The 19,406-nt window shown below is 44.1% G+C and overlaps 1 protein-coding gene across 2 annotated transcripts in view; it reads right to left on the bottom strand.

Moving 5' to 3' along the window:
- The window catches only part of LOC105476917 (integrator complex subunit 2), a 63,147-nt gene extending 57,619 nt beyond the window's left edge, over nucleotides 1–5,528 (bottom strand). Inside the window, exons 1-3 of one of the 2 annotated variants that reach the window (XM_071082830.1) lie at nucleotides 5,154–5,528; nucleotides 3,841–4,151; nucleotides 2,450–2,588 (exon numbers count right to left, since the gene is read on the bottom strand). In XM_071082830.1, coding sequence (XP_070938931.1) covers nucleotides 2,450–2,588; nucleotides 3,841–4,133 — 432 coding nt within the window. In that variant the 5' untranslated portion in view covers nucleotides 4,134–4,151; nucleotides 5,154–5,528. The remainder of the gene's footprint in view (nucleotides 1–2,449; nucleotides 2,589–3,840; nucleotides 4,152–5,153) is intronic. The other variant, XM_071082829.1, reaches the window with a different exon arrangement.
- Between the last annotated feature and the right edge of the window lie 13,878 nt (nucleotides 5,529–19,406).

Consider the following 19,406-nt stretch of genomic DNA (forward strand, 5'->3'; position numbering starts at 1 on the left):
CAACTGGAATTAAAGGATAAGGCAAGCCAAAGAAATGAACTACAAATGCAGCCTACATAAACTGCTTTAAAAAAGCCAAAAACAGTCAACCTAAAGCAGTTTAACAAATATAAATTCATGGCCAGGTGTGGTGGCTCACGCTTGTAACCCCAGCACTTTCGGAGGCCAAGATGGGTGGATCAGCTGAGGTCAGGAGTTCGAGGCCAGCCTGGTCAACACGGTGAAACCCTGTCTCTACTAAAAATACAAAAATTAGGCCAGGCGCAGTGGCTCACGCCTGTAATCCCAGCACTTTGGGAGGCCAAGGCGGGCAGATCACAAGGTCAGGAGATCGAGACCATCCTGGCTAATACGGTGAAACCCCGTCTCTACTAAAAATACAAAAAAATATCCGGGCGTGGTGGCGGGTACCTGTAGTCCCAGCTACTTGGGAGGTTGAGGCAGGAGAATCGCTTGAACCCGGGAGGTGGAGGTTGCAGTGAGTAAGATCACGCCATTGCACTCCAGCCTGGGCAACAAGAGCGAAACTCCATCTCGAAAAAACAAACAAACAAAAATAAATAAATAAAAGTATCAAAATAGTAAAAAAGAGAAGGAAATTATAATTTATGATGGAAATTTTAGAAAAAATTTTAACACACCTTAAAAAAAATCTAAAACTCACAAAAATCCTCTCTACCAGGATTTTCTTTTCTTTTTTTTTTTTGAGATGGAGTCTCGCTCTGTCGCCCAGGCTGCAGTGCAGTGGTGCGATCTGGCCTCACTCACTGCAAGCTCCACCTCCCAGGTTCGCGCCATTCTCCTGCCTCAGCCTCCCCAGTAGCTGGACTACAGGTGCCCGCCGCCACGCCCGGCTAATTTTTTTTGTATCTTTTCAGTAGACAAGGGGTTTCATCGTGTTAGCCAGGATGGTCTCAATATCCTGACCTCGTGATCCGCCCACCTCGGCCTCCCAAAGTGCTGGGATTACAGGCGTGAGCCACCGCGCCTGGCCTCTACCAGTATTTTCTATGGAAACAGAATTTACTCCTTTTTGTCCACAATTTATAAAACTAAACTTTATTTACCACAAATTAACTGACTCCCCAAAATTATAACAGTAAATAAAGATCCAATTTAGTGTTTTTGTTTGTTTTTGGTTTTTTGTTGTTATTGTTTTTGAGGCAGTTTCACTCTTGTTGCCCAGGCTAGAGTGTAATGGCGCAATCTCGGCTCACCACAACCTCCACCTCTCAGGTTCAAGCAATTCTCCTGCCTCAGCCTCCCCAGTAGCTGGGATTATAGGCATGCGTCACCATGCCTGGCAAATTTTGTATTTTTTCGTAGAAACGGGGTTTCTCCATGTTAGTCAGGATGGTCTTGAAATCCCGACCTCAGGTGATCCACCCACCTCGGCCTCCCAAAGTGCTGGGATTACAGGCGTGAGCCACCACGCCCAGCTAGTTTAGTTATTTATATGATAGACCTTTGACATTCAAAAATTTTAAATTCGGAGTTTCAGTTAACCATAATTACCCAAAGATCTACGACCCAAGTAATCTATAATTTTGCAAAGAAGATAACTTTAATAGCTTTCATTAGTGTAGAGAAGCACTTTGGTCATTTAGTGATTGAGACTAGCCAATCATCCTATATTCAATTCAGCATTGATACTTCCCCCTACTGTCATATATGAGGCTGTTACTGCTCATCCAGTGTCTAAATGAATCACATACATTTTTCAGTTATTCACATTCAGTTATTCAAAATGTTACTTCATTACACTTTATGGGAGAAATTATATCTCATAAAGGTATTATTTGATAATAAATTTGATAGTCTATACAAGCCTTGAGATAAATCCCTTTCTAAATGTCAAGAAGCCACTGTGTATGGATTCCATACAGAAAAAAAATCCCTCTGATAGAAAATGCAGAACAAGTATAAATGAGAGAAAATAATAATTAGAGAAGGCCTTTAAGGCAGACTTATAATATCCTTTCAGCCTTTGAAAGGAAAACAAATATATAGAAATAAGAGTAGAGAAGCCCGGGCACAGTGGCCCATGCCTGTAATCCCAACACTTTGGGAGGCTGAGGCGGGTGGATCACCTGAGTTCAGGAGTTCGAGACCAGCCTGGCCAGCCTGGCCAACATGGTGAAACCCCATCTCTACTGAAAATACAAAAAATTAGCCGGGCATGGTGGCGGGCACCTGTAATCCCAGCTACTCAGGAAGCTGACGCAGGAGAACCGCTTGAATCCGGGAGGTGGAGATTGCAGTGAGCCGAGATCACACCACTGCATTCCAGCCTGGGCAATAAGAACAAAACTCTGTCTCCAAAAAAAAGAACAAAATAAGAGTAGAGGAGAATTCAACCTGCCTGCCTTCTTGCCTCTTTTTCTGTCTACCTCCCTATACACAGACATCAAATCATGCATACTTTGAGCTGTGGTTAAAAGAAATGCACCTTGTTCATAATTGCCAACAGTTCACTAAGCACAAGACGCAATCGACGAGGTGAATCACTGTGTTCAAACTCTAACGTCAGTCCATGCTGAAGCTGTGATACCAGGATGCTCTCTCCACTGCCTCCTCCAAGTTTATGCCTAATGAAGTACAAACATGCAACACAATTATGAAAACATTGATATGGAAATAACTGCATAAAAATTATTTTTTATTGAAATAAGCTACAAAAGGATGTATAAAGTGTTCTAAAATGTTCTGTTACTTCTGAAATGCTATTTAGTTTGCCTATGTATTTCAGGGATTCACATCCTATGTATAATAAATACTACACCACATAGGCCAGGCACGGTGGCTCACGCTGGTAATCCCAGCACTTTGGGAGGCCGAGGTGGGCGGATCACAAGGTCAGGAGTTTGTGACCAGCCTGGCCAATATGGTGAAACCTCGTCTCTACTAATAATACAAAAAAGCCAGGCGTGGTGGCACGTGCCTGTAGTCCCAGCTACTTGGGAGACTGAGACAGAAGAATCGCTTGAACCTAGGAGGTGGAGGTTGCAGTGAGCCGAGATTATGCCACTGCACTCCAGCCTGGGCGACAGGGCGAGACTCCGTCTAAAAAAATAAACATAAAAATAAAAAATAAATACTCCACCACAACTGACAATTAACACTCACTTCCACTAATGGTGGCTTGCTACCAGATTCACAGTGGGCCGGGAAGGACATAGCATCTGCCCAGAATCTTTGGGAATATCTAAGCTTTAAAAGTCTCTCAAGAGGCTAGGCCCAGTGGCTCACTCTTGTAATCCCAGCACTTTAAGAGGCCAAGGCAGGTGGATCACCTGAGGTCAGGAGTTCGAGACCAGCCTGGCCAACATGATAAAACCCCGTCTCTACTAAAAATACAAAAAATTAGCCGGGTGTGGTGGCAGGTGCCTGTAATCCCAGCTACTTGGGAGGCTAAGGCAGGAGGATCATTTGAACCCAGGAGGCTGAGGTTGCAGTGAGCCGAGATCACACCATTGCATTCCAGCCTGGGCAACAAGAGCAAAACTCTGTCTCAAAAAAGAAAAAAGAAAAAAGGCCTCCCAAGTGATTCCAATAAATCCCTCTAACCTAGGGGAAGTTACCCTACCTACTTCCCACTGAAAGTAACTGGCCTAATGAGTTTAGCCCACATACAACAGCACATTGCCAAATTTCTCTAGATAACATTTTATAACATGGAAGTCAAAAGATTCTGGAATTGTAACTATAAACAGAAAAGACCTAAGTAAAATTCTCTCCAGAGTTTAGATTCTCGTTCTGTTTTCTGGAGAGCTCTGAAAAATATCTGATTCCCTGTTCTTTGTCAAATCCAAATCCACATATAATATAACATAACATTACCTAAGCTGCTGTTCTTTGCTGGCATCTTGTTCTAAAGCATGAAAGTCCACGGACAACAATGCAACAATGGAGTTGACAGCTTCCACTCCAGAGAGAAGGCGAAGGATGAGTTTCTTATCCTGAGCCCAGCTTTGGCTCTGGTCAGCAGGTGCACAAAGTGCCATCCGTACCAAGCAGGGCAGGAGAAGTCTTAATTCTGGATCGCTTAAAGATGCCAGGCGAACAACATCCACCTTCTGCATTGCCTCAAAAGCAAAAGGGCTGACAAACTGAAGACTTGTACATTCAGTCATTATTACTGTTTGTTGATCCTAATAGTAAAAATACAAATGAAAGTAGGAGTTTAACTTCCACATATATGAACACCCAACTTTCTAAAAACCCTGAAAAATGTGGTTTATCTTTAATAGGCCCCTATGTTGGCAATGTTCCTGGCACAATCAAGACAAGGCTTCTCTGTCTCCCTAGGTTTTTACTGTCACCTGGAAAATGAGAAAGAAAACAGAGTATATTAATGTCTCTTCCAGCCTCAGGAATCTTCTGCTCTAATACTCATATTTTACAAAGAAGGAATATGAAGGTCAGAGAGATGAAGTAACAGTCCCAAAGTAGATTACTAGTTAGAGGCACAATTCAAGGCTGAATCCTCATCTACTAAAATCCCAGTCCAAAACTTTCTCCACTGTATCAGTCATATGAGCTCCACAAAATGTAAATAAAAGTAAGTGAACGGTCATAGTTAAGTGCTTTCTTTCATACCCCGATAGTTTCAAACGCCTACCCCGATAGACATAAAGAACTATTGGGCTTCTCTTTCTCAACCTCCATGAGTCGGTGGAAAAACTAGCAAATCACTGGGCAAAAGCAATATCAGATTCAAGGCTCTGGAGGCCACAACACTATCCTATGTCCCCTGTGTTACTGGGTAAAAAGCAGATGCGTGGGTGCTATGTGAGAGAGAAAGACGCGTCTCACTACGGCACTTCTCTGTCTCCAGGAATCATCAAAGACACAAAAAGTAAACAAACAAAAAGGCAGTGAGCACGTAGCCAAAGCCATCCCCTCTCAAGGCCGACCGACTAGCAGCAGTGTGGGTATAAGTTGTGGGTAAAAACTGCTTTGCTTTCAGGGAGGGGCTGCTCTTTTCACAGAGGAGCGGGCTGATTGGAGCAGAGGCGCCAAGACCTGTGTGCTCCTGCGTCTCGCCCCGGGCGCAACCAGAACCAACAAGTCCCTCGGGCTGAGCAAAGTCTGGCCAGGCTCCGACACGGACCTAGGAACGCGCTGAGGTCTGAGAAGCGGACGCTTCATACCTTAAGATCTACCCTCCAGCCTCACGGAACCCCACACGGACTCCGCGTCCTAGAGGCGGGACGCGGCAGAAATCGAGAGCGCGGTCCGAAGTTGGGCCTAGGCGATGATCCGGAACCCCAAACCCTAGTTGTGCCTCGAGTCGACTCGGGCACCGAGAACTCAGACGCCGGGACCAACCGGATTGTCGATACGAAGTGGGGAGGATGGGGGCACCACACAAAGGCAGAACCGGGACTGTAGGGACGGAAAAGCGGGAGACTTTTTCAACCTGCACCCAGCACCTTCATTCATCCCCAGCGTCTGACTCCCGTCGGCCACCGTACTGGTCTGGGAGGAAGGGTGGCTGTGAGAGGAAGGGTGGCAGTGAGAGGAAGGGCGGCTGTGAGAGGAAGGGCAGAGATGTCGGCGCCAATGCAACTATGCGCGTGCGCGGTCCCGCCCCTTTCTCCACTCTATTTGCCCTGCCCTACTTCCTCGCCAAAAATTTAGAAATGTGATTCTGGTAGGCTCTCTTTTCCAGAGCGTACCGGCTCCTTCCTTTTAGACAAGCCACTGGGCCCCGCAGAACTTCAATTTCATCATCACAGGATTGCCATGGCATTCAAATGGCATAACGTATGTTAAAATTGTTCCCACTATTCTTTGACACTAGTGGTACCAAACTGTACTCTTTAAATCTCTGCCTGTGCCTTCCCAGAACCAAAATTCTAGAATCCCAGAATTTGTAGGAGAATTTTAAAAGCGATCTAACCCCAAACTTTCTTCCGCTCTTGACCTCACACGTACGCTGTCAGAAGTTAAACACCTTCCTTTCAGGTTCTTAACTTGGGGGTCCCGTAGAACCTTAGAGGGGTAATGCACGGGGATTCAGGAATTCTCTGGAATTCATTGAGAACTGAGTGCTCGACACTTCTTCCAGGAAGAGGGACCAAAACTTTGAACAACTTCTCAAAGAAAGTCTGATCACTCAGAAAAGAACCACTAGTCTATATGAAGAACCGCTAGTCTATGTGTCTTCATACTATTTCTTGTTCTTAGTTCGATCAACGTTTATTTGGCATCTTCTGTTTACCAGATACTGTGCTACGAGCTGGAAATAAAAATATTTTACAAAGATATAGTACTTTATAACCTCTTTAAAAATAAAGTCTGAGCCGGGCGCAGTGGCTCACGCCTGTAATCCCAGCGCTTTGGGAAGCCGAGGCGGGCGGATCACCTGAGGTCAGGAGTTCGAGACCAGCCTGACCAACATAACTAAACCCCAACTCTGCAAAAAATATATAAATTACCCCCGCGTGGTGGCGGGCACCTGTAATCCCAGCTACTTGGGAGGCTGTGACAGGAAAATCACTTGAACATGGGAAGCAGATGTTTCAGTGAGCGGAGATCATGCCATCTCACTCCAGCCTGGGTGACAGAGCAAGACTCTGTCTCAAAAAAAAAAAAAAAAAAAAAAAAAATACGGCTTTCAACATAGATCAGCAAAGGAAGAAAAGAATTGTGTATTGCAATGCTTCTCAAAATTTATTCCACCTGACCCAGAGTAATACATTTCACATTGTGACCCGGAACACACATATGTATATATCCACATACAAAAATAAGTGTAAGTGTACAAATTTATATGCTATATAAACATATAAATATTTAACATAAACCCACATTTACATGGAAACAAATATTTTGTATAATAACACACACACTACATGTTTTCTACTTCTCTTTAAAAAATTGCTTGTCACTGCACACTAAAACTGATTTCACAATCTATTAATGGGTTGCAAACTGTACTGCACTGGCATTTTTAAGGTAATATTTGGGATTTATTTACTGAACAGTTGCTAGGCACTATAATAAATGCTTTATATATATTATCTGATTTAATCCTGTGAGGTAGATAATATTATTCGCCTTTTGCAATTGAGGAAATTGAGAGAGGGTAAGCAATTTCATCTCCATGGATGATCATTTCACAGGAAAAGTGTGAAGGCAATGCAAACATTTGTTGGAGGGATGAATGAGAGGAAGATGTGGGTATGAACTAAGTGATTTTAAAGATCCTTTCCAACTCTAATTATGATCCTCTGTTCACTAATGGAGAAACAACACGCAGATTCAGTATCTCCATCTTGATCTACGGAGAAACAGAAAATCACATCCAGCCTGAATGAGATGGCTGGAGTGTCACATAATGAGTGCTGACACTTTCTCCAAGACCCTCTCTCCTTCTTTTCCAGTTCACCAACACCTTGAGTTGCTCAAGCCAGAAACCTAAAAGTCATCCTAGACTCTAGTCTCTCCCCCTTGTATTAATTTAGCAAAAATCTTTATAATCATTGAAACACTGTAATGTTTGCCAATAAAAGTTGTTTTTTTTTGTTTTTTTTTTTTTTGAGACAGAGTCTCGCTCTGTTGCCCAAGCTGGAGTGCAGTGGCATGATCTCAGCTCACTGCAACCTCTGCCTCCCAAGCTGAAGCAATCCTCCCACCTCAGCCTCCTGAGTAGCTGGGACCATAGGCATGCACCACCACACTTGGCTAATTTTTTTTTTTTTTTTTTTTTTGAGACGGAGTCTCACTTTGTCACCCAGGCTGGGGTGCAGTGGTGCGATCTTGGGGTCACTGCAACCTCCGCCTCCCAGGGTCAAGCAATTCTCCTGCCTCAGCCTCCTGAGTAGGTGGGATTACAGGCACCCACCACCATGCCTGGCTAATTTTTTGTATTTTTAATAGAGACAGGGTTTCACCATGTTGGCCAGGCTGGTCTCGAACTCCTGACCTCATCTGGGAAATCCCAGCTGAGGCCTCCCAAAGTGCTGGGATTTCAGTCATGAGTCTCCATACCTGGCCTCTCTTTTTTTTTCTTTTCGAAACAAGTTCTCAAGAAAAGAGCAGCAGTGCAGTCGAGCGATCTTGGCTCACTACAGCCTCAACCTCCTGGGATCAGGTGATCCTCCCACTTCAGCCTCCCAAGTAACTGAGACTATGGTTGTGCGTCACCACACCTGGCTAATTTTTCTATTTTTTTGTAGAGATGGTTTCATTATGTGGCCAAGCTGGTCTTGAACTCCTGGACTCAAGCCATCCGCCCCCCTCCTCAGTCCACCAAAGTGCTAGGATTACAGGAGCAAGCCACTGCACCTGGCTTGACCAGCTTACTTTTATTCTTCTACTTTATTTTTCAGTCAGACTGGAGGAAGAGAGAAACAGAGTAATGAAAAAAAGAGAAAAACACATTAGAGTATCTACAATGTTTCATGTATACTAGGAGCTTAATGTAGATTGCAGAGTAATTGAGCTTCCAGAAGTTAGAAGACCTAGCTATAAAAAGGTGAAGACCAATGTCATTTGGAAATAGTCATAGAATTCCAGAAGCACAAGGATCTCAGAAGACATCTAGCTCCATTTTGCTCAACACAATACTTTTTATAGTGTGACTATTTTTATCTTGTAAGATGTCTTTCCAGAGGGCACCATGGCTCATGCCTGTAATCCCAGCACTTCGGGAGGCCGAGGCGGGTGGATCACGAGGTCAGGAGTTCTAGACCAGCCTGGCCAATATGATGAAACCCTGTCTCTACTAAAAATACAAAAATTAATTGGGCGTGGTGGTGTGTGCCTATAGTCCCAGCTGCTTGGGAGGCTGAGGCAGGAGAATCACTTGAACCCGGGAGGCAGAGGTTGCATTGAGCTGAGATCACGCCACCGCACTCTATCCTGGGCAACAGAGTGAGACTCCATCTAAAAAAATTTTTTCATGTTTCAGCCTGTCAAGATCTTTGACTCTTCTACACTGGCTATCTGTTTTAGCTTAGCAGATCATATCTTCATTAATGTTATGGATAAAACATTGAATAGAATTGGGTCCAGCCAAGGCTCCTAGTTCAGCATTAGAGACATCCCTCCAGGTTGACATAGCTCCACCAATCAAGGCTCTTTGAGTATGAGACTGTTTTATGGATCAGCCCAACTACTAAAACACTACCCTTCTTTGGGATAAAGTTCAATTTCCTTAGGATGGAACTAAAAGGACTGATTGATTGATTGATTATATTTTTTGGAGACAGAGTCTCACTCTGTCGCCCAGGATCGAGTGCAGTGGCTCACTCTTGGCTCACTGCAACCTCTGCCTCCCAGGTACAAGCAATTATCCTGCCTCAACCTCCCAAGTAGCTGGGAATACAGGCACCTGCCACCACGCCCAGCTAAATTGTTTTATATTTTTAGTAGAGACGGGGTTTCACCATGTTGGCCAGGCTGGTCTCAATCTCCTGACCTCAAGTGATCTGCACAGCTTGGCCTCCCAAAGTGCTGGGATTACAGGCGTGAGCCACCGTGCCCAGCCCAAAGACGGAATTTTTTTTTTTTTTTTTTTTTGATATGGAGTCTCACTCTGTTGCCCAGGCTGGAGTGCAGTGGTGTAATCTCAGCTCACTGCAACCTCTGCCTCTTGGGTTCAAGCAATTCTCCTGCCTCTGCCTCCTGAGTAGCTGGGATTACAGGCACCCACCACCACACCTGGCTAAATTTTTTTGGGTATTTTCAGTAGAGATGGGGTTTCACCATGTTGGCCAGGCTGGTCTCAAACTCTTGACCTCAGGTGATCTGCCCACCTTAGCTTCCCAAAGTGCTGAGATTACAGGCATGAGTCACTGCACCCAACCCAAAAACAGATTTTGACTTAAAACTCTAGCTTGGACTCCTGCCATATCCCACCATGGTGCCATTTTAGTCAGTTTGAACTGTTTATGTCTCAAAACCTTCTCAATATTCTTGGACCTTCTCATCACAGTTCCTCCTATATAGAATGCTTTTCAATCTCTTCCTTAATGCAAACTCCTAAGTGTCCTTTAAGTCTCACTTCCAGTGTTCCCTTGCTAAGAGACCTTTCCCTGACAAACCAGCTACCCCTTCACTAACCAGGTATCCCTATTCTATGCTCTCAAGGCACCTTTTGCTTCCTTCAGCCATACTACTTAACACATTATATTGTAATTGTTAGAACTTCTCTGTCTCTCCCACTAGCAAGTATTTTGAGAGCAGGGACCATATTTTAGTTCCTTGCCAAAGGCACAGTACAACACTTAACATTGCTTTGTTGAATTAAAGATTCAAGCATAAAGATACCATGATGCATAGTTTGCAAATATTCTCCCATTCTGCAGGTTGTCTGTTTACTCTGTTAATAGTTTCTTTTGCTGTGCAGAAGCTCTTAAGTTTAATTAGATCCCATTTGTCATTTTTTGCTTTTGTTGCAATTGGTTTTTGTGTCTTTATTATAAAATCTTTGCCTGTTCCTATGTCCAGAATGGTATTGCCTAGGTTGTGTTCCAGGATTTTTATAACTTGGGGGTTTATGTTTAAGTCTTTAATCCATCTTGAGTTGATTTTATGGTGTAAGGAATGGGTCCAGCTTCAATCTTCTGCATAGGACTAGCCAATTATCCCAGCACCATTTATTGAATAGGGAGTATTTTCCCCATTGCTTGTTTCTGACAGCTTTGTTAAAGATCAGATGGTCGTAGAATGTGTGGCCTTTTTTTCTGGGCTCTCTATTCTGTTCCATTGGTCTATGTGGCTGTCTTTGTACCAGTACCGTGCTATTTTGGTTACTGTAGCCCCATAGCGTAGTTTGAAGTCGGGTAACCTGATGCCTCCAGCTTTGTTCTTTTTGCTTAGGATTACCTCGGCTATTCGGGCTCTTTTTTGGTTCCATATAAATTTTACAATAGCTTTTTCTAGTTCTGTGAAGAATGTCATTAGTAGTTTGATAGGAATAGCACTGAATCTGTAAATTGCTTTGGGAAGTATGACTATTTTAATGATATTGATTCTTCCTATCAATCAGCATGGGATGTTTTTCCATTTGTGTCTTCTGTGACTTCTGACAAATGTGTAACATCCAGCATCTATAAGAAACTGAAAAAAAAAAAAAATGTAGAAGAGAAAGACAGTCCCAGCTGGGCACGGTGGCTTACAGCTGTAATCCCAGCACTTTAGGAGGCCGAGGCAGGTGGATCACCTGAGGTCAAGAGTTCGAGACCAGCCTGACCAACATGGAGAAATCCTGTCTCTACTAAAAATACAAAATTAGCCGGGTATGGTGGCGCATGCCTGTAATTCCAGCTACGCGGGAGGATGAGGCAGAAAAATCGCTGAACCAGGGAGGGGGAGGTTGCGGTGAGCCGAGATCGTGCCATTGCACTCTGGCCTGGGCAACGAAAGCAAAACTCCATCCAAAAAAAAAAAAAAGACAGCCCCGTTAAAAAGTGGGCAAAGAGGCCGGGCGCTGTAGCTCACGCCTGTAATCCCAGCACTTTGGGAGAACAAGGCAGGCGGATCACAAGGTCAGCAGTTCGAGACCAGCCTGGCCAACATGGTGAAATCCCATTTCTACCGAAAATACAAAAAAAAAAAAAGAAAAAAAATTAGCCGGGCATGGTGGCGTGCGCCTGTAATCCCAGCTACTCGGGAGGTTGACTCAAAAGAATTGCTTGAACCCAGGAGGTGGAGGTTGCAGTGAGCCGAGATCGTGCCACTGCACCCCACCCTGGGCGACAGAGTGAGATTCGGTCTAAAAAAACAAAAAAAAAAGTGGGCAAAGAACATAAACAGCTGCTTTTCAAAAGAAGACATACAGGTGGCCAACAAGCATATGAAAAAAAGGTAAATATCACTGAGCATTTGAGAAATGCAAATCAAAACCACAATGAGATATCTCACACCAGTTAGAATGAGTATTTTTTAAAAGTCAAAAAATAGTGATCGCTTTGGCAGCACATATACTACAATTAGAAGGATACAAAGATGATGATGATGATGATGATTATTATTATTTTGAGATGGAGTCTCGCTCTGTCGCACAGGCTGGAGTGTAGTGGCGCGATCTGTAGCTGGGACTACAGGCGCCCGCACCACGCCCGGCTAATTTTTTGTATTTTTAGTAGAGACAGGGTTTCACCATGTTGGCCAGGATGGTCTCAATCTCTGGACCTCGTTATTTGCCTGCCTTGGCCTCCCAAAGTGCTGGGATTACAGGCGCAAGCCACCGTGCCCAGCCCTTTTTTTCTTTTCTTTTTTTTTTTTTTTTTTTTTTTGAGATGGAGTCTGGCTCTGTCATCCAGGCTGGAGTGCAATGGTGCAATCTTGGCTCTCTGCAACCTCCACCTCCTGGGTTCAAGCGATTCTTCTGCCTCAGCCTCCGGAGTAGCTGGGATTACAGGCGTGTGCCACCATGCCCGGCTAATTTTTTTTTTGTATTTTTAGTAAAGACGAGGTTTCACCATGTTGCCCAGGCTGGTATCAAACTCTCAGTGATCCATCTGCCTTGGCTTCCCAAAGTGCTGGGATTAGAGGCATGAGCCACCGTGACTGGCTGCAATTTTTTTTTTTTAATGCCAAAGAAGAACAGATGCTGGCAAGATTGCAGAGAAAAGGCAACACTTATACACTGTCGGTAGGAGTATAAATTAATTCAACAATGTGAAAAGTAGTGTGGCAATTCCTCAAAGAGCTCGAAATACCATTTGACCCATCAATGCCATTACTGGTTATATACCCAGAGGAATATAAACCATTCTACCATAAAGACACATGTACGTGAATGTTCACTGCAGCACTGTTCACAGTAGCAAAGACACAGAATCAATCTAAATGCCCATAAATGACAGATTGGATAAAGAAAATGTGTACATATATACCGTGGAATACTGGGCAGTCATAAAAAAAGAATGAGATCATGTCTTCTGCAGGAACATGGATGGAGCTGGAGGCTGTTATCCTTAGTAAGCTAATGCAGGAACAGAACACCAAATACCATGTGTTCTCACTTAAAAGTGGTAGCTGAATGATGAGAACTCATCGACACAAAGAAGGGAACAACACACAATAGGGTCCACTTGAGGGTGGAGGGTGGGAGTGGAAGGAGGATGAGGAGAAGAAAAAATAACTATTGGAAACTAGGTTTAATACCTGAGTGATGAAATAATTTGTACAACAAACCCCCATGACAAAAGTTTACCCATATAACAAACCTTCACATGTACCCCTAAACCTAAAAGTTAAAAAAAAAAAAATACCATGGAATTTTACTAAATAACCTGCTGAATGTTCATTCTCATAAATCAGTTTATCAACACTGTCAAAATAAAAGATGAGGGCCAGGCATGGTGGCTCATGCCTGTAATCCCAGCACTTTGGGAGGCCGAGGTGAGCGAATCACAAGGTCAGGAGATCAAGACCATCCTGGCTAATGCAGTGAAACCCCGTCTCTACTAAAAATACAAAAAAATTAGCCGGGCGTGGTGACAGGCTCCTGTAGTCCCAGCTACTCGGGAGGCTGAGTCAGGAGAATGGCGTGACCCCGGGAGGCGGAGCTTGCTGTGAGCTGACATTGTGCCACTGTACTCCAGCCTGGGTGACAGAGCAAGACTCCGTCTCTAAAAAATAATAATTAATAAATAAAGTAAAATAAAATTAAATTAAATAAGAGATTGATTCCAGTTACTCTCTTTTAGGTATGTACTGCATTGTTATTCATAGCACTTTAGAGGACTTGTAGAACTAATTATGTTTATATAAGTGTGTTTCCAAATAGACTGAAGGCTTAAGGTCAGAGGTTTGTATCTCTTTTTTTTTTTTTTTTTTTTAACAGGGTCTCACTGTGTCACCCAGGCTGGAATGCAGTGACATGATCTCGGTTCACAGCAGCCTCCGCCTCCTGGGTTCAAGTGATTCTCCTGCCTCAGCCTTCTGAGTAGCTGGGATTACAGGCACATGTCACCACACCCGGCTAATTTTTTTGTAATTGTAGTAGAGGGGCGGGGGGTGTCACCATTTTGCCCAGGCTGGTCTTGAACCCCTGACCTCAAGTGATCCACCTGCCTCGCCCTCCCAAAGTACTGGGATTACAGGCGTGAGCCACCATGCCTGGCTAGAGATTTGTATCTCATAACTAGTGTATAGTAAATTATTTTACTGTACAAACAGTGTTTTAGTGAAACTATGCCAGCTTCTAATGAACTTGTTGGTAAAGTCAGGTAAATTTATTAGAATTTCTGGGACCTGACCGGGCGCGGTGGCTCAATTCTGTAATCCTAGCACTTTGGGAGGCCGAGGCGGGTGGATCACTTGAGGTCAGGAGTTCAAAACCAGCCTGGCAAACATGGTGAAACCCCATCTCTACTAAAAATACACAAAAATTAGCGGGGCGTGGTGGCAGGCGCCTGTAATCCCAGCTACTCAAGAGGCTGAGGCAGAAGAATCTCTTGAACCTGGGAGGTGGAGGTTGCAGCGAGCTGAGGTTGCACCACCGCACTCCAGCCTGGGTGACAGAGTGAGACTCCATCTCAAAAAAAAGAATTTCTGGGACCTACATTAAAAAAACTAAAACTGAGAAAGTTGCTCATTTTCACATTGGCAGGACCTTTTCGTTTCCTACACCATTTCTGAAATCATATCTGCAAGTTCCTTCAGCACCCAAGATGTAATTCTTGTGGATCCAGAGACTTGAGCAACTAACTAGCTCCTTGAAATCTGTTAACTATCTTTGGTTTGAATTCTGTCATAAGCATGTTATTTAAAGCTTGAAGACCCAAGCTGATCTGGGGGTGGAGGGGTAGGGCTAGGGACAGAAGGGAGGTAAATCTGAAGAGCTCTTATTTTTTTATTTTTATTTTTTGAGACGGAGTCTCGCTCTGTCACCCAGGCTGGAGTGCAGCGGCTCGATCTTGGCTCACTGCAACCTCCAGCTCCTGGGTACAAGCGATTCCCTTGCCATAGGCTCCTGACTAGCTGGGACTACAGATGCCTGCCACCACACCCGGCTAATTTTTTTTTTCTAGGCTTGTCTTGAACTCCTGACCTCAAGTGATCCTCCCGCCTTGGCCTCCCAAAGTGCTGGGATTACAGGCATGAGCCACTGTGTCCAGTCAGGTCTAAATACTTTTTGTATCTTACCCATCCTTACTCTTATTGGAACATATTTAAAAGTCCTTTTTGTTGCCTTTAATTATCCATCTATTATGTTCACATAAGTATGTTTCCAAGTAGACATTCTCTTGTAAACCTTAGTTTATTCTGAATTTGGCTCTTCTAGAGAGCATAAGTATTAAACAATAACCCCTCACACTTTTATAAATTTTTTTTGAGACAGGGTCTCACTGCATCGCCAAGGCTGGAGTGCAGTTGTATGATCATGGCCCACTACACCCTCGACTTTCTAGGCTCGAGTGATGCTCCCACCTCAGCCTCCCTGAGTAACTGGGCTACAGGTGTGCACCACCACACCCAGCTAATATTTTATAATTTTCAAAATTTTGTTTGCAATTTCCTTTGAGGTTAACAAAGCTGATTAGAAATATATAGTTATCATGTTCATTTGCAAATGAACAACTTGTGACTTCAAGAGGTTAAGTGTTTTGCCCAAGTTCACAAATGTGGCAAACCTAATAGAGGAATCCTAATCCAATGATCCTAAACTACTTTTAATATTAAAATGAGTCCCAAGTAGTTAGAATTTTATAACTTCATTAAAAGTATTTGCAAAACACACTTCAGTCAAGTTCTGTAGTTTGAGGTGTTTTATCACAAAAACTCAATTCAAAAATGCTTTTATTCAAAAATATTCAAGTTGGCCAGGCACAGTGGCTCATGCCTGTAATCCCAGCACTTTGGGAGGCCAAGATGGGAGGACTGCTTGAGGCCAGGAGTCCAAGACCAGCCGGGGAACATGGCGAGACCTCCATCTCCATAAAAAATACAAAAATTAGTTAGATGTGGTAGCACACGCCTGTAGTTCTGACTGCTTGAGCCCAGGAGGTTGAGGTTAGTTAGAGTGAGCCATGATGGTGCCACTGCACCCCAGCCTGGCGACAGAGGGAGAGTCTGTCTCTTTAAAAAAATTTTTTTTTCTTTTTTTTTTTTTTGAGGCAGAGTCTCCCTCTGTCGCCCAGGCTGGAGTGCAGTGGCCGGATCTCAGCTCACTGCAAGCTCCGCCTCCCAGGTTTACGACATTCTCCTGCCTCAGCCTCCCGAGTAGCTGGGACTACAGGCGCCCGCCACCTCGCCCGGCTAGATTTTTGTATTTTTTAGTAGAGACGGGGTTTCACCTTGTTAGCCAGGATGGTCTTGATCTCCTGACCTTGTGATCCGCCCATCTCGGCCTCCCAAAGCGCTGGGATTACAGGCTTGAGCCACCGCGCCCGGCCTCTTTAAAAAATTTTTTAAAAAATGTTTAAATACCTTACTCCAATGCTAGGCATTGTGTTGGACTCTGGAGATACAATGATGAGCAAAATAGACCTAATTTCTGCCCTCATAGAGTTGTCTGGTGATGACAAATAATCATACAATTGGCCAGGCACGGTGGCTCACGCCTGTAATCCCAGCACTTTGGGAGGCTGAGGTGGGAGATCACATGAGGGCAGGAGTTCAAGACCAGCCTGGCCAACATGGCCAAACCCCATCTCTACTAAAATACAAAAAATTAGCCGGGTTTGGCAGCGTGAGCCTATAGTCCCAGCTCTCTGGTAGGCTGAAGCAGGAATATTGCCTGAACCCGGGAGGCAGAGGTTGTAGTGAGCAGAGATCACGCCTCTGCACTCCAGCCTGGACAACAGAGCGAGACTTTGTCTCAAAAAGAAAAGAAAGAAAAAAGAAAGAAAGGCCGGGCACGGTGGCTCAAGCCTGTAATCCCAGCACTCTGGGAGGCCGAGACGGGTGGATCACGAGGTCAGGAGATCGAGACCATCCTGGTGAACACAGTGAAACCCCGTCTCTACTAAAACTACAAAAAACTAGCCGGGCGAGGTGGCGGCGCCTGTAGTCCCAGCTACTCGGGAGGCTGAGGCAGGAGAATGGCGTGAACCCGGGAGGTGGAGCTTGCAGTGAGCTGAGATCAGGCCACTGCACTCCAGCCTGGGCGACAGAGCGAGACTCCGTCTCAAAAAAAAAAAAAAAAAAAAAAAGAAAGAAAGAAAGAAAAAAACCACTACAAAGACTCCATCTAGGGTATTACAATAAGCGTGTGTAACAAGGGAGCCTGATCTGAAGCAAGGGTGTATGTGGAAATCAGGTGGAGGTTCTAAGGCAAAAAATACCCATGGGGCTTTCAAGGAACTCAAATGCCTGAAGAGCAAGGAGGAAAACAGAGTAGAGAGGCCCATTTTGAGACTGTATCCATCTTTAGAGCAAGTAGCAGCTGCTAAAGGTTTTCAGCTACCAAGGACCACAGTGAGTGTAGAGATCAGATAGAAGTACCTATCTATTGTAATGGTCCACTCAGATAAGGTCATTTTATCTAATATGTTATATAGCAATGGATAATGCTAATTTAGACTAAGATCAGGACAGCAGAAATAGAAATGAACATATTTGACAGTACACAAGACTGATAGTTTTTGATGAATGGTTACAAGGAAGAGTTTATAGTTTGCACAACAGGATAGATGGCAGTGGCATGCACAGTGACAAAGGACAAGCAGTTGTTCTCTAGGGACCAAGTGGTTTTTGTAGAAGAAAGTTGGTTTTAGTGATGATATGCTCCAAACAAAAAGAAAATGACAAAACCAAGACTTAAACTCACGTATTTTTTTTTTTTTTTTTGTTGAGACAGAGTCTCGCTTTGTCGCCCAGACTGGAGTGCAGTGGCCAGATCTCAGCTCACTGCAAGCTCCGCCTCCCGGGTTCATGCCATTCTCCTGCCTCAGCCTCCCAAGACGCTGGGACTACAGGCGCCCGCCACCTCGCCCGGCTAGGTTTTTGTATTTTTTTTAGTAGAGACGGGGTTTCACCATGTTAGCCAGGATGGTCTCGATCTCCTGACCTCGTGATCCGCCCGTCTCGGCCTCCCAAAGTGCTGGGATTACAGGCTTGAGCCACCGTGCCCGGCCAACTCACGTATTCTGAATCAAGTCTGTAAGACATTATGTGGCTTAGACACGTGGCATGATTTAAATTTATCACTTTGATTTTTTTTCTCTGTAGTAGGTAGGAGCAAAATAAGGGAGTCTTTAAAGCTTCAGCCTTTAAACCTTTTTTTTTTTTTTTTTTGAGACAGGATCTTCTCGCTCTGTCGCCCAGGCTGGAGTGCAGTGGTATGATCTCGGCTCACTGCAACCTCCGCCTCCTGGGTTCAAGCAATTCTCCCGCTTCAGCCTACCGAGTAGCTGAGATTACAGGTGCAAGCCAACACAGCCTGGCTATTTTTTCTATTTTTAGTAGGTGGGTTTTCACTATATTGGTCAGGATGATCTCAAACTCCCAACCTCAGGTGATCCGCCCGCCTCAGCCTCCCATAGTGCTAGAATTACAGGAGTGAACTACTGCGCCCGGCCTAGCCTTTAAACTTTACAGAAGATCAGAAAATTTTGACAGTTCTGTTGGGTTGCTCTAGAAGGAAAAGACAAAACAAAACCAAGCTCTAACAGTATCAATTTAATCTCAAGCAGAATTTCTGGTTATAGCTGTAGTACACTAAGGGTAGAGGTTCTTAATCTTCAGTCCAGTATTGATAACTCCCCTACAGTAAAGAGGAAGATATTGGCAAAAGCAGAATAACAGAACAGACACCTCAGGAATACATTCAAGGCAGATTTAGCCAGGTAGGGCAGCAGATCATGACTGTGTTCTCAATGCTTCGGGAGGCCAAAGCAAGAGGAATGGCTTGAGGCCAGGAGTTTGAGACTCGGGAAATATAGCGAGATCCCATCTCTACAAAAAATAAAACTAGCCAGGCGTGTTGGCATGCACCTGAAGTCCCAGCTACTCAGGAGGCTGAGGCAAGGAGGACTGCTTGTGGCCAGGAGTTCAGGGCTGCAGTGAGCTATGATCATTTGGTATTCCAAATTTTCAAATGTACCGAAATTATCAATGTACTAATACATAATGGTGCTCTATTGTAGCTGCAGCTGAAATTTTTTTTCCCCGTTTCCTAAACTTTCATATATTTTGAAGTTTAAAATAAAAATGTCCATGTGTGTAGCTGTACAAGTGAATACATCCCCTTTAAAAAAAGCTTGGGCCGGGCGTGGTGGCTCACGCCTGTAATCCCAGCACTTTGGCAGGCGGATCATGAGGTCAGGAGATCGTCTCAAAACAAAAAACAAAAAACAAACAAACAAAAAAAAACCTTGATTTTTCACTATAGTAAAAAAAAAAAAAAAGGGTAGAAACAAACCAGAGGTAATATAATAGTGCTTGATTAAAGATCTGTCAGACAGAAAATAACTGAGGATAGGCAGTTCAAACAACTT

The sequence above is a fragment of the Macaca nemestrina genome, chromosome 17 (genome assembly GCF_043159975.1).
Source record: "Macaca nemestrina isolate mMacNem1 chromosome 17, mMacNem.hap1, whole genome shotgun sequence".
Taxonomy (NCBI): Eukaryota; Metazoa; Chordata; class Mammalia; order Primates; family Cercopithecidae; genus Macaca; species Macaca nemestrina.